Source organism: Coloeus monedula, assembly GCF_965178545.1.
Source record: "Coloeus monedula genome assembly, chromosome: 7".
Lineage (NCBI taxonomy): Eukaryota > Metazoa > Chordata > Aves > Passeriformes > Corvidae > Coloeus > Coloeus monedula.
This window is the reverse complement of record NC_138787.1, coordinates 22,343,152-22,358,757: the sequence shown is the minus strand read 5'-3', so window position 1 is coordinate 22,358,757 and position 15,606 is coordinate 22,343,152. Positions and strand designations below refer to the sequence as shown.

Below are 15,606 nucleotides of genomic sequence, written 5' to 3'. Positions count from 1 at the left end.
TATACGATACTAATTGCTGTTTAATCTTGTGTGTTTGACAAGTGGAACACCTGTGTTCAGATAACACAGGCCTGTGATAGACTTACAAGGCATCTTATGGAACATGCTGGAGATTCCTGCCCTGCTGTGGGAAAGATCAAAGCACTGTGGTAAATACATCTGGTTGAATCCCTGACACAGAGGGAAGGGAGCAGGTTTGGCAATCCTCTGGCATGGACTGAGCTCTTCGGTGTCTGTGTTCCCACTTGGGTGCCTCTGCTCGGGTGCTGCTTCGAGGCTTCCCCAGTTGGTGAGGTAACAAAAATAAAGGTACTTTGCATCTGCAGTTTTGTGGTTGTTCACTTGAGGTTCTTATCTCATAAGGTGGCTTACTTTAATGTTTAGCCAGCTATATTTTCAGTTGCCTTCTAATTAAACAGCATAAAAAGATTACCAGGCTCATTACTGCTTTCACTTTGATCTTCTGGTGCTTTAGAGGGTGGTGAGGGTGCCTTGCGCTTCATCCTGCGCAGAGAGGAGTTCACGGAAGCAGTGTCACTGAGTGGCAGGGAACCTTTCCGTACCAATCCCAGAGGGGCCTGCCAAGGGAGACAGGGCAGGAAGATTATTAGCAATCAGTAAAAAACAGCAAAATAGCTCTAGTAATTATTCTCCAAAAGTATTTGTAACATACATTTGGGAAAGAGAGAATGTATTACCAAACATATTGTGGTTTTCATCTTAATTCCTCCAAGGAGTTGTTTTTTTAAAAAAAATATTTTCTCAAGTAATTGAATATATTCACAGAGGTGCAACATAGAGCAGTAAAAGAAAATCAGTTGCTACATATAGTGCAGAAGAAATCTGAATTCTTTTACACCCAAAGGCTATTCTACAAACCCAAAATAATTCTTTTCTAAAAGTAGCTAAACTCATTGTGGAAAGAAGTTTCAACTACACCCCACTGCAATGACATAACATAATGTTTCCTTCTCCATTCCTTCAACAGCAGTCCTAATTGGCCTGTATACATAATTATTATGAATTTCTTTCCCTCCTTGAAATACCTGAACTTTCACAGAAATTTTTGGAATGCCTGATTTCAATACTTATCAAGTACAACTGTCTTATTACAATATTTAACAAAGTTAAATTTTAGTAAGTTGCGAAAAAAAAATTATAGTACCTACTGATGTTACAGCATAATGTCTTCATTATTGTAGTAAAAGTAAAAAGTCTTAATTCACAAATAATCAAAACAATTAAAAAATGGATAAAGGGTACCTGTTGAAGACCTCGTATTTTTATGATACAGCAGTCCAATTGCATTTTAAGTTGTTTTAGAAACACATTGTCTGTCTCAGAAAGACAGTAGTAGTAAATTTGCTTGCCATTCTTAACTATGGCTTGCCTTATTGTCTTGGGGTGACCTTATGATGTGTATCCCATATTGCTGCCTATGCCCAGAAATTAATTCCTGTGCCTTTCTATGCCTCTAAACTGAGCCTGAGAGGGGGAAGGAAAAACCTGAGCAAAACTTTTGCAAAGCAGTTTGCAGCTTGTTCAAGGTCACACACAGATAGCAATTGGTTTTCCCCACTGCAGCAGGGGAGGGAGGAAGCACCCGGCTTGCTGCGCCCAGAACAGTTTTTTTGGCCAGTGATTCAGCTGCTTTGTTCTCCAGAGAGAGACAGAGTTGAATTTTTCCTTCCCTGGAATTTCGGATTTTCTCCCTTTTCTACTGGACTGCTTGATTGCTGTAACATCAGAGCACATCAGGAGGACTTTCCACTGGGCACAGAGGGCCTGGCCCTGGGCCAAGCCCCAGCTCCAAGGAGACCAAAGGGAAGACTCTGACACTTTCCCAGGTTTTTCCTCCACAGCAAAAGATTTTACCATTTAACATTATTTTCCTTTCCCATGTGTTTGTTAAATAAATAGTTTTATCTTCTTCACTTTCCTTCGAGGAAAATTTATTTTTTCCTGAACCTGGTGGGGGAGGGGTGGTTGTGCCTTCTCTCAGAGGATATATTTCTAAATTTGGCCAAACTGGTACACTTATGCTGAAGAAAACTATATCCACATCTACTAGAATGACAATGGTCAGGATCCCAGCAATAAAGGAATGCATTTTGGAACTAGACACAGCTGCCTGTTTCTGATTCCTATCACTTGTCTTCTCAACAATATAATAAAATCTTACAGTGACATTCATTTCTGGCTAGAAGGATCCACACAACAGCTGGGTGTGGGGTCATCTTCAGAGAACTTCTCTGTGCTTCAGTTAACCAGCCCACTTCACAAAGCACAATATCAAGGAACATAGAAGGCATATAAAGACACCTGCATATTCTTGTTTCACTGGCAATCCTTTCAAAAACATCAGACAATAGAATTGTTGACCGTGTCAATTTCCACGGAAAAAGATGCTTATCATTTAGAAAGCTATCACTGAACAAATATCCAAAGATTCCACAGTAAGTGGGATATCAAAGACCAAAAGCCAGAGTATTTGGTTGTACACAATCAAATCTATAAAGAAAATTACAACAGAAAAGACACTGGCGCAAGGTGTCTGTCAGGCAGTGTTTGGCAGCTCCTGTGAGATTCCAGTACAATACCTGAATGAATGAACAGGGCTATGAATGAAAAACTATCCTCTGGGCCACCCTGGGCACCCTCAGTCATCTGCTTTGTCCGACCCTGGTATCAGGTATAACAGATCCACAGATACTGCACTGTAAGGAGCACCACTGTCCAAAAATGTTCACACAATTCTACCCATCACTCTAATGCCAAAGCAGGCAACTCAAACCTTTTACAGAAAAGCAAGAGTCAGGGTTTAAAAGAGAAAACACAAAGCACAGGGTGAAATATTCTTTTAAGAACACCAGAGGATAGGAACACATCACTCCTAATTAAAAATACTTGCATGCTTGAGTAGTTTTTAAATAAGTCAGTTTCCAGAATAAAATGTCACATAACAAAAACCACTTTACACTTGTATAATTTCTTATTCATAGTTCCAAAATAGTTCTTAAAAAGTAAAAATAATTACTAGTACTCAGCCTTTGAATTTATTCAGGAGGGTATATCAAATACAATATTATTTCCCCAAATGACAGGTTTTTTTGTTGCTGAAGTATTTCCTCCTTGCAGTTGGGCAGTGGTGTTTGTCTCCTCTCTGGCAGCTGTGCTCAGGCTCTGCATAAAGCCACATTTCCCTGCCCCAAGGTCTGCACCTCTCCAGCTTCACACAGGCTCCCTCAGTGACTCGGTTGGCACCGCGCTCTGCACACACTCGCTCAGCTGAACAGATGTCACCAGAGTTCCCTTCTGCACACAACAAGTGTGTGTGTAGGGGGGGAATAATGTTCTCAGCATAAGAGCACAAATGCTACTAGATTTTTATAAGCCTTTCTACTGCCCTTTGCATCCAAAGAAACAAACAATTTGCAAAGAGAGATTTCAAGAAAGTACTAAATGTTCCAGTTAAGGTTCAAGTGTTGAACAGATTTTCTCAGGAATTATTCAACATATGAATATTAAGAGCTTTCAAATCCTAACAAAGGCTGTAATGTGAAAATAGTACTTTACACAGATGGAAAAAAATTAAAATAATGTTATTAAGACATATCTGACAAAGCTTTGGAATATACATCTGGGTGTTCATGTGTCATACCAACTGCCTATGATAACACCAGTGCTTTTTCAGTTATATTTACATCAAAATTCTTGTTAGGATCACTAAAGTAGTTAACAGTGTTTATGCAGAAACACCAGTGAACTCTGTCATAACTTTTATAACATAAGCAGGAGTTCTAGTTTTAACACTATACACCCTCTTCATCCTGCAACGAGCAAGGGTGGATATGAAAACTTTTTAGTCTCAAATTTGACACCAAATCCCACCCAAAGGAAACACTGGTAGATGCCAGTGCTTCCCAAGTTCCAGCCTCTGTATGCAGTGGCAGACATAGTGCCTTGCCCTTTTTATCACTCCGAAAAGCAAATAAAGGTAATTAAGGCACAGTAGTTTTGCAGCTACAATGGAAACAAAAATTCAAAAGCATTTGGGAAAGAATATAGTGGTAGTGGAGCATTTCAGTGTGCTGGAAAGCCTACCCCACACCAAAGGTCACTAGACAGACATTTTCGTATCACTACATCCTACCTCTTTTGCTCCATACATATCTAAGTTTAACAGAGGTATACAGGTGACTGTGTCATGTGGGGATAGAAAAGCACATTGCTAGTCACATTGCTAATATTTCTATCTTCCCTTTGTGTATGCAGGCAAATGTATGTCCAACAGAAAAAAATATGTATTTGCTCCTACAGTGACTCATGCATTCGATTTCTATTACATGACTTAAGCCTCCCAAAATACTTAAACTTATCCTAAGTACTACAAAGTAAGTAATGTACCTCTGATCTGTTGGAAAGAAAAGACATACAGAATGTATTTGGAGAAACTCAGCTGGTGATATTCTGTCCAAACAACTGATATGACTATTTTTTCCTAGGATTTATCTTGCTGGTACAGAAGAAAATACAATAAAGGAGTAAAGTTATGCATTTGATATTCTGAAAAGTAAATGCAGGCAAAATTCACCACCAATTCTGAAACATAATATGAGATTATCTTCACACAAATTTCAGGTAGTCCTGAGCACTCTCTTCTCCCAGGTAACCCTGACTCTACCCAAAACCTCCCTGCTATCCACAGTGCTCAAAGCATCATTGTCCAACTTCTCCTTTAAAGAGCTGACCCTCAAGCTGCAGGCCAGAAAGCCTCCGGTATAATTTCTTCAGCACGGAACTCACCCCTCACAGAAATCCTAATTAAGCTGTCCTGTGACAATGACTAAAAAAATCTTTTCAGAATACTTTATGGTTTAGTTGCTTCCCACCCTTCCCCCAGTCTCCCATCTTCTTCTTCTCTTTCTTTTTTAAGAGGTAGCCTGGAGATTTAGATTTCTTTAGGAGTTAGGGTTGTGTAAATAACGGCAATTTGTATTTCTATAGTTGAGAAGATCCATCCATTATTTTAAACTGTAAATGTTTTGAGTAAAAATCTGCACCTAATTTTTTCTACCCAAGCATAGTTTATGCATGCTCCTATACAATACCTGTAAATAGTGTAAGGAGAGAAACATTGATGGGATAAAATGCAGATGTATCAGTCTAGCTTTTATAAATAAAGGAGTAGGAAGAAAATCAGCCACAGCATTTTGGGCAAAATCAAATGCTTTTCTTTTAAAGAAGTGCTATTACTAGAAAATTGCAACCACTTTTATGAAAACTGTGAAGATCCCCACACTAAATTATACAACAACACTTTGCAAAAACCCTTGAGAGTCCTCTCTACTTGCAAGTGTATTTAAACTTGCTAGTTCTAAACATACTTCTGGCAAGAGTCATCTTGCCCAGAATTAGAACTGACAAATAAGTGAGGGATTTCAATATTAGAGACTAACATGCTCATTTCCCACCTGATTTAACATAGAAATTTCCTGGACAAGCATTAACCATTTAAGCTTACTAGGCATCTTCCAAGTCTCATATAGAAGAATAAGCAAGTCATGCTGTGTAATAACTTGCAAAAGGTACCCTGACATGCACTGTACTATTTTCTCCCCTAAAAATAGGATTGTGTCCGTAAAAACTAATTCTATAATCACCTTGAAATGGAGGCAAAAAAAAATTCCAACCCTCATATCAGAATGTAACTACTCAAAGAAAAAGCAGTTTCTGTAACGGAAAAGTAGCAGAGAAGCTGTAGGAAGTAAACATTAAAACCCTTTTTCATGCTGTGAGAAACTGGACTACAATATGTTGAGAATTTGAAGAAAGACAACAGTGAGAACTCTGTTTCCTTAAAGTTGGCTCATTCCACTGTTGTCTGATGTTACTACTTTGACACGTTTCTCTCAAAACCAGGCAGACAGTTTATCCAGGCAAAACTGACACTTCACTTTGTTGCAAAAGAGATTTGCCTGTAATAGGGCCCATGCAGAAGGTCATCCTGGTCCATAGAAGAAATTAAGTATGTATCCAGTCTGCCAACTTAGGCATTCTTAAGAGCAGTATGATTTGCAATGAAATGCTTGCTGTAAGGCAAAAAGTGATAAAAAGTAACCCTTAAGGAAAAAAAAGTATATATTCATGTTTGTAAATTAACTTAATTGGACACTGAAGTTACAGTGAAATTCCCGCACATACTTAATAGCCCAGAGAACACACCAATCAGCCTGGTGAGCAGCCTGAGAGAGACTAAGTCCTACCAGCAGGACACACATTTCAACAGCAGAGAATATGATAGACCAAACTGTTATATTGTTTACAATGAAATAATTGTGATCTAGTGTAACCATTGTACTGGCCTCCTTACTGAGAGCTGACCTGGATTAAGCGAGACCTTTTGAGATCATTTGGTGCAACTTTCTGTTGAAAACAAGTTCTTACACTTTATTATTGGTTATTGCAAGAGCCTGTCAAGGAACATCTCAAACATTTTCAGCAAAGAAGCTTCTACCACTTCTCATGAGTGACCTATTCCAATAGTCAGTTCTCACAGTGCTGAGTTTTGTTCTTCAGTCCGAATGGAATTTCCTCTGGAGAAGCTAATGCCCATTGGTTCTCATCCTGTCCCCATGCACCCTTGTGAAGAATATACCTCTGATTTCCCTTTAACACCATCCAGGTATCAGAAGAACATGATTAGATACTATCTGAGCCTTCTTTCCACTAAAACATTTATTTTCTCCAAACCTTTAAACACCATGGTGGCCTGCTTTCAGTCTCTGTCTTGAACTGCAGGAAACAAATCTGGACACAGTAGTGCAGGTGTAGCATAAAATTATTGGGTACACTGGATTCAAGGTGGATGACATGACCAGACCCCAGCCCACACTGATGCTTGGGATTACTTCGCACAGAGAATTTCACATGGTTCTTTTTAAAATCTCATTGAACCTGTCACTGCCTCCCTCAGTGGTGGCTGGAGTACCTGCCTCTCTGCCCATTTTGGTGCCAAAGTTTGTTGAAGGTGGATTCAGTTCCATGATGCAGATTGCTTATAAAGATATTTAACAGTAGTGGCCATACTACCAACTTCTCAGGAACTCCACATTACAACCAGTCTGACTTGCAGCCATTACCCCCACTGTTTGAACTGCAGCCACTTTTTGTCCTATCTTGTGTTTTGTCTGTCTGGTTTGTATCATACTTTAAAAAAAAAAAAAAAATTGATGTAGACTGTGATTAACACCTTGCTAAAATAAAAGGTAGATGACCTCATCCTTTATCCTTGTATTTCTGCTTACCCCTAATTCACAAATTTCTTGCTCTTGACATCTTCTGCCACTTGGAGCACCAGGCTCGCTTTCGCAATCCTAAGAGCAGCTCTGCATGTCCAAGAAGTATCTCTGTATTTCTTTCTGAGAATTGTTCTTCCCCCTTTTATTTCTGCACTTGAGTTCTCTCAGCAGCACATTTAAATGAGACTGCTTAAAAACACTTAACTGTTTGTTTTTATGTCTACACCTATTCCCACTCAGGAGAATGGACCACTCTTGTGCTGCAGGAAGGCTGTCTCTTAAAATGTTGCAATACTTTTCCAATCAGCAACTTGATTCTCCAAGAAAGTCTCTCACAGGATCCTTATTAGTAGTTCCCTGATCAAGTTGAGCAATATGTACTATGCGAAATTCATTCACTAGATGATATTTATTGAAGGTAGATACCAAAAGACAAAATATTTTACTTGAATTAATAAAATTCAAAGGAAAGAGTAAATATTTGCCCACATTTAAGTCCCAAGTGCTGCATTTTCTGATAAATCACTGTGCAATCGAATCCCACTGAGATAGAAGTCACCTTAAAAATGTGTGCCAAAGGCCTCTAAGTTTTAAGTGAGTTGCACACAGTAGTACAAAATAGAAAATACACACAAAAATATACCTTCATCTGGATGTCCTCTCTTTGAGAGCTATTCAACTTCAGTCAGATCACTTTAGCTCAGTAAGAAATTCAGTAAATAATAATAAATAATAAATCTAAGCAATTGTTTGAGTGACAGCCGAGTAGTCATACATTACTTTTAGACGTAATAGGGTATTAATCATTTAAAGCATGTTGACATGAATAAGCTATTTTTAAAAAAATTGAATTCAATTAAAAGAGAAACATGGTGAAGTAAAAAAAAAATTATTATTTTCTTACTCTCCCCAAAGGTTCCTTTTACTAAAATTCAGAAAGAAACCTTTGTCTTCTTCAAATGATAAAGCTTTTCAGCAGGACACAATACACAAAGACACAACTTCTGGTAAACAGTGCTCTCTTGTGGTTCTGTGCATCAGTGAGAGACTAAATCATTGTATAAAGATAAAGGTAGTCACAGTCTGAAATTTCTTGTCTCCAAGTCTAATTCAAAATGAATCCCTCAGACTTGTGTATCATTTAGTTCTGCATTTAATATTTCTAGCATGTCAATAACTTGATATCTAAAGACCAACTTTAGATACTGTATTCAAAGCAATGTATGAAAAAAATTAAAAATTAAATAAAACAAAAATTTTAACCTTGATCTTTAACTGGAATTCACAATTGACAGTATGTCCAATACCAGGATAGCAGTTAATGAGTCAATTCTCACAAATTCTATTGGCAGAATTTTTGCATGTCATGGGATATATATAGGTTACTCAGATAAGTAGCCCACATCTCGTAGCTTCAATAAAATACAGCCCAATTTTTAAAATAAAAACCTTACTTTAACTTGCTAGGAACACAACAATGTTTAGGCTGCTCCTCATGTCCACTTTTTTCTACAATATAGTGTAAAGAACAAACTACTCATTATCCCATGTAACTAAAACATTCAAAATTAACAGGAATATCCCAACCCCAGGTACTACTTATAATAAAGTGAGACCACATTCTCATATTTAAATATATAAAGTATTCATCCAAAAGAACAAAAAGGTGCTTACAAGATCAATTTATATAAGAAGTTGGTTTTACCTTTTCAAAATACAGCAGGTACTTCAGTTATAAAGTTTAAAAGGAATGCATCATTCAATTTCTATAGTTATTTTCTAGCGAAAATTTTTTAAAGCAGTTACTTCATTTTTATTTATTAATTTATCTATTAATTCAAGCCTCATCATATATTAACAACAGGGTTATCAGGGTTACTATGTCTGTACTTATTAAGAGAAGTGAAGCAAATGTAACTAACCTGTTCATTCCTATCAAAGCTGTTGGATTTCACCATATCAGATGCAGGTCTGACTTGGCCTCGTGCAAGTTCCTGGGGAGCACTCTGAGAGTTCGGCATGGGTGGCAAAGGAGCTCTGCGTTTCTTCGGCATTTCAGTGGGCAGAGTGTTTGAGTCATACTGCTTGCTGACAGTGTTAGATCTCGTGATGAATGTTGGCCTTGGCTTGCTCATCAGTGGAGTTGCTGGGGCACTGGCAGCCTTGGGGTGTGGGAAATAAAAAAAAAAATCCAAGTTGCATACATTTTCTGGAAAACTATCAACAGTACTGACTGCCCAACTGGAATATGTTTTCTAGAAGTTTCTCTTATACAAAGCTACACCTTACTTGTTCTCTTTTCTTCTTGTTTCGTTGAAAAAAGCTGAAGAATCCTTTATTTTCTTTCTCCTTCAGAACATCCATGTTTTCAGATTGGTAGGAGCCTAAAATAGAAAACAATAGTCCTAGATGTTATTTCATGCAGAGATTATTTCTCTTGCATTCTTACTATTTCACTGTGTCATAAACCTCCTGCAATGATACACAAACACATCATAAATCACCTAAATTAAATTTTTTCTACGTGTTGCAAAGTGAACAGTTTGCCTACCATCCGTGTTCTTCCTCTCCTTCTCAGAACTCAGGACAAATGAGATTCAGCTGCTCTTAATAGCCCCAGCACTTTGTCCAGCCCACCCCACTTGTCATATGTTATGGTTCATATCACAAACATAGTAAAAGGCAAAAAGAGCACTACACTTTTCAGCTCTCCATTCCTACCAGCTTCAATTTATGGCAAAGTGTGAAGTGGGACAAGCCAGGCTCCAGCCTGCACATGGTGTAAACTACAGAGAAAGATCACCCAAACACTCAATCAGTGCACACATAATTGCATGGCAGTCATAGTAAATACATTCAGATCCATTCTTGTTATCTTGCAGAATTTATCCTCCTTAAATTGCCGTATCCATGCTGAGAAATTGTTAAGTGTAATGACTGACTTTTTAAAAATTTTATTAGAATGAACTTTTTTGAAGAAATCCCGTTGAATGCAGATGTAATGAGCAACAAATCAGCAGGTCTGGTACAAGTATCAATATAAACATGATCCTAAATTTAATAAATTGATCTAGGGTAAAACTATTCAAAAATACTTTCTATGTAACTGGGTATATTCAATTCTGCACTATTATTTGCAATATGCATTTAAGATAGGACAGAGATATTACTCATGTCACAGTTAAGCAGATGTTATAGCAGGAGGAGGTGCTAATGTCCCTTAAGTGCTAAAATTTCACCACCTATTTCAGTAAATCGTACCTTGAAAAGATGGTAAATTTAAATCAACTGGTGATGCAGCTACAGAAAGACAAAAAGAAAGACAGAAAGTATGAATCTGAATCAAAGATACAGTAACAACTTACAAACACAGGCAAGCTGGATCTTCAACATTAGGGAAAAATTAACTGGATACTTTGCAGAAGTAAAAGGATGTGTACCTTTACTGCCTAATACTTAAGTCATCAAGAACTTGAGCCTGAAGACATGCAACAGAGACTGCAACTGTGTACATAAGGAGGGAGGCTCCACTTTCTGAAGCAAAGAGAAAAATCAGTATGTAGAACAGTTTGCTCTGGTTTGGATGGTCAGGCAGTCCAAACTTGGAAAATGAACAGGAATGTATAATTAAGATATAATGTTAATAAAATAAAATTTGAATTTAAATTCTATTAAGTAAAAGATACTTCTCACCATTTACTTTCATAAAGATAATGGAAAATTCAGAGCTTTGAACCTGCCTGCAAAATTGAAATGCTGAACTACTTCTTATTAAGAGAACTGAAGAATATCTAAATTTCCTAGCAGGGCACTGCTGTGTAGAAAGGACATATGCCTTTGTATGCCCTCCTAAGGATTTTTGGCTGTTGATTCAAGTGAAACACACAGTATATTGTGCAAAAAGCAGCTTTGCCAGTCTGTAGATGAAAGCAGTAAATAACCAGACAACAAACCAAATAATGCACTTGGGGCACATGTAGTCAAAGTAACATGTTTAGGCAAGTTAAAATATGTTTGTTTCCAGTGTGGAAGAGAAAGGTATTTCATTTTTGATTTCTCGATGGAAAAAGGACATACTGTCCAAATCTGTCATTCTGACCCTTAGCAAGTAAACTGAGAGAACTCTTGAAACTGTAACCACCAAACAGTAAGGTTACCATATTTAGGTAGAAAGAGGGGCAAAGACAAAAAAAAGCCCCACAAGTTTTAGGGCAGAAATAAAATCAAGTAAATAAAACAGTGGTCAAAACCAGGAGTGAGTCAATCAATATTACTGCTTTCTACACTGAGGTAAAATTTTCTGCAAGAAATGTCTGAAATGGAACAAATCACACTGTACAAAATTTTTAATTACAGTATAGTAAACCTGTCACTGGCCCAGATGAATTTAAAATCCGGCCTGGGAATGTCTGTACAAATATGAGAAAGTTAATACATTATATCCCTGTTGGATCGCAATTAAAAAGACAATCATTATTCCTTCACAATCTATAAAACTAGCAAGCAGCCTTCAGAAATATACATCAAGACCATCAGAATATTCTAATACCTTAAATACAAAACTAACTTTCTCTAACATTTCTGTTCTTTTCAGGTCATCATGATGATGTGCAGGAGCTAAGGGAAATAGGGTGTTGTTGGGGTTTTTGGGGAGGGTGTGAGCAAAGGAAAAAAAGGCTTTGCATTTAAGTGAGGATTTGTACTCAGCAACCTCTACTGGCAGCGAACACTTGGTTAGAAAATAAAACTTTTATACAGCACTTCTGAAAACAAAAGTCCAGGTACACATGAGTTAGTTCCAGTTTTGTGAAAGACTAATGAAATATATACTAAATTTCTAGAAAATAATTTCCTAAGTAAAAAACCCAACATGTATACATTATTAAAATACGCATTATTAAAAATGTTACATAGCAGCAATTTACAGAAGTTATCTTACCTTGACTAACATCCATGGCATACAGTTCCCTTAGTCCGAGGTCATTAAGAGATTTTGTCATATCAAGGGGTTCTTGAGACTGGTAACTCTTCAGTAGTAGAGTGTGTGAAGGATCAAACTCACATTTGCTACTGATAATTGGTATGAGCTCTTGAAGGGGTGAATGAGGACTAACTCTTACTACTGTCTTCTGTGTCTTCTTGTAGTTTATCACTACCCTTACTGTTTGCTAAAGAGAAGAAAATTCCAATAAATACTGGCACAAATTCTGAAAGAACTGCCATTTTTACAGCAGCCTCACAGTAATCACAGGAATTTCACTTATGGCCAACTTCACCAGTGATGCAGGTTCAGAAACATTACATAAGATTCAGAAACGTAACTATTTTGCTCTTCCCTTCCATGCAAGAAAAGGACATGTGAAGCAGACTGCTTTCTCCTTTAGCAGTGCCATTTGCCTGTGCACCAGGGTACGTGCCTGGAGGGAGATGCCTGCTGGGTTATACTGGGCAGCTGTAGAAGTGAGGTGATGAGCCACAAGCAAGTGCCTGTGCACATGTGTGTAGGAGGAAGGCAGAAGGGCAGCAGAAGAGCCCTCCTGGCCCTCTGTAAGTGCTTTAGATAAATTAAGTCAGTATTCTTCTACACAGCAGAAGGAAAGATTTAGGCAACACCCAGAAACTGGTTTAGTACCTCTTAAAGCTCCCGCCTGAAAAGGGTATACAAAAAAGGCCAAGAGAGAACAGCATGTTAAAGGAAAATCAACATACAATTAGAAGGGCACATATATCACAGCATGACAGATGGTACAAGATGTTGATTTGCAGTTTGTTCAAGGCTGTACTCAGCTACACTTCATCTGCAGAATTTTTCAAAAGGCCGATAAGGTGTGGGATTTCAAATAGTACTGTAATATTTCCTTCTTTCAGCAGCAAAAATGTTTGCTGCAACAAACTGAGATGTATTTTACCTAAGAGGAGCTTATCAAAAACAGACTAAAGCATTTCACAGAGCTTCAAGGTGAGAGGATGAAAGACAACAGGAAAAGCTGAAACAAGAGGATGAGCTACCAGCTCAATATGCTGAATAGAGCAGTGATTCTAATTTCTCAATACACTTAATTTTAGTTCTCACCTCTGGTATAACTGGTGCAGGTTTCTTCTTATCCATTTGTTTTGCCTTTACAATCACCTTTTCCACTTCAAGCATTCCCACTGGTGTGTTGGGTTTGAATTTAATCTGGCTATTTTCTGCAGATACCAACTCTATGGTATAACTTGATGGATTTAAATGATACTGTGCACAGAGAAAGATCAGCAAGTCCATCATGGGCTTCCTGTAAAAGACAAATGGAACTGTCACAACAGATGACAATTATGCAGGCTATAACAAGACGAGCAGCTAAACATTTAATCCAAGTCATCCTTTCCCTTCCAGGACTAAACAATTACTGCCAGACACCAACTTTAAATATCTTTGAGCTTTAAAAAAAACATAATTACAAAAAAAAAAAGGCCAATTCCCAAAAAAAGCCACTAAAAAGAAAATGAAACCAGTTTGCACAAAAGTATGCCAAGTACTTGAGCAGAGTGGGACCTGCTTGCTTGTGCGAAGCTTTTCCTGAGGTCAACAGGGACATGTGGATTAGTCACCTCATTTGACAGTTAGTGGGAACTTTAACAGTGGTGATAAATACTCTGTTATTCATTAAAAAGAGTTCTTTTGCAAAGCTTGGCATTTTTATATCCATTTTGAGTTACAAAGGACTTTATTTTCAGAAAGTCTGTGCATGAGCCACTTGGAAGATGCAGGAGAAATGAGGTTTGAGAAAGTCATATTTCAAGAAGGTCTTGCATTAGGGATTCCAGAATTATCTAGGTTCTTAATACCAACAGCAAGAAAAAAGCTAAATGACAATATAGTAGGCAAATGCCATTTCTTTAGAAGCTCTGTGTGATGCAAGGTGTCCTTCCTGCAATGAAGAATGGCCAACAGAACTTGTCAGATGTAGTCAGTACCTGTATGTCCTTGTTCCCTCAGTGCTTAATGAAGAACATGCAGAACAGGGTATTAAGACAGGCTATTTCCATTTGCTACTGAAATACATCTATTGAAGTTGTACTTGAAACGGAAGTGTCATAGATGTTTAAATAGACCAAAAGTAAGGAGAACATCCTTACTTTTCGTGTTACAGAACTGAATTAAGTTATAGCACTATCAGATTATTCCTCAATAATTTTCTTTTGAGGTGGGTAAGGACAATTTCATTGTGACACCCTCTGCATTTTTCAGTTACAGCTATAAACAAGGAAATCCATCACCTGCTCTGTCTCACAAGGACATTATGAAAATAGTATTCTTGTGAAGCAATCAAATGGTATGTTGAAAAAAATGCTGAAGTGTCTATGAGAAATACAGGGTTTGGCTGGTATGGCTTTATCAGAAATCTTAAATTCTAGATGTAATCTCATAACAGAGGCAAGTATTCTGATAGCACAGACAAATGTGGAAATAGCTTCTACAAAGAACCATCAGATGAAGCAGAATTCTAGATAACAAAGATCATGAATATATTTATTAAGCAGTAAGTTAAAGCAGACTTTTCATATGATGCAGCTCTGTAAAAATAATTACGAATGACTCAATGTTAAAAGTTATTGTAAACACTGAATTATTCCCCTCTTTAATTTACCCTAGAATATCATTCCCGTTTCCCTTCCTCTTAAAGGACAAATGTTCCATAAGCAAACTGTCTTCTGATTTCTAGCAGCAGGGCTGAACTCTCCAGTGCACATGCTGCACTTTCAGAAGATGGAAACTGTTTGAAGGCTGACAGATATTTCCTTTCCAGAGGAAAGCTTCTGCCTGCTTAAGTGGCAGGAGAACAGTTGCCTCAGGAGACAAAGGCAGGAGGAACAATAAAACAAAAAAACCCCCATACAGAAATGGTACTGCAATGTGTGGAAAAGCAGTTTCAGATGGTCTGAAGAGGCATAGGAGAATGTAATATACTCCCATACTTCCACCTAGATGATCTGTGACAGTCTGAGGAATACCATGCAAAATGCAGAATAACAACTACACCTCCCCTTTCACATTGCTAAATCAGAAAGTTTATTTCAATTCATCTCCTGTATATAGCACAACCTGCTTCAGTTACAAGACAGAAGGAGGAAATACTCCATTTCTTGTACTTCTAATCCCTAATGAAACAAGTACATCCATCCCACCCTAAGAAGAAAAGGGCTGCAAATGCAAATATCATCATTCCCCCATCTCACTGGGGGCAGAGCAGGGCAGGGCCGAGGAGGAGGGAGCCAGAGGAGGCTGCAGACACAACTTCTGTAGTGGTCTTTCTGGCTACTT

The 15,606-nt window shown here is 37.8% G+C and overlaps 1 protein-coding gene across 1 annotated transcript in view; it reads right to left on the bottom strand.

Moving 5' to 3' along the window:
• COBLL1 (cordon-bleu WH2 repeat protein like 1) overlaps positions 1–15,606 on the bottom strand; it is a gene marked incomplete at its 5' end in the record, with an annotated part of 79,884 nt that overhangs the window by 16,228 nt on the left and 48,050 nt on the right. Inside the window, 6 exons of the mRNA XM_082285407.1 lie at positions 434–578; positions 9,224–9,463; positions 9,591–9,685; positions 10,563–10,601; positions 12,241–12,469; positions 13,375–13,576. Coding sequence (XP_082141533.1) covers positions 434–578; positions 9,224–9,463; positions 9,591–9,685; positions 10,563–10,601; positions 12,241–12,469; positions 13,375–13,576 — 950 coding nt within the window. The remainder of the gene's footprint in view (positions 1–433; positions 579–9,223; positions 9,464–9,590; positions 9,686–10,562; positions 10,602–12,240; positions 12,470–13,374; positions 13,577–15,606) is intronic.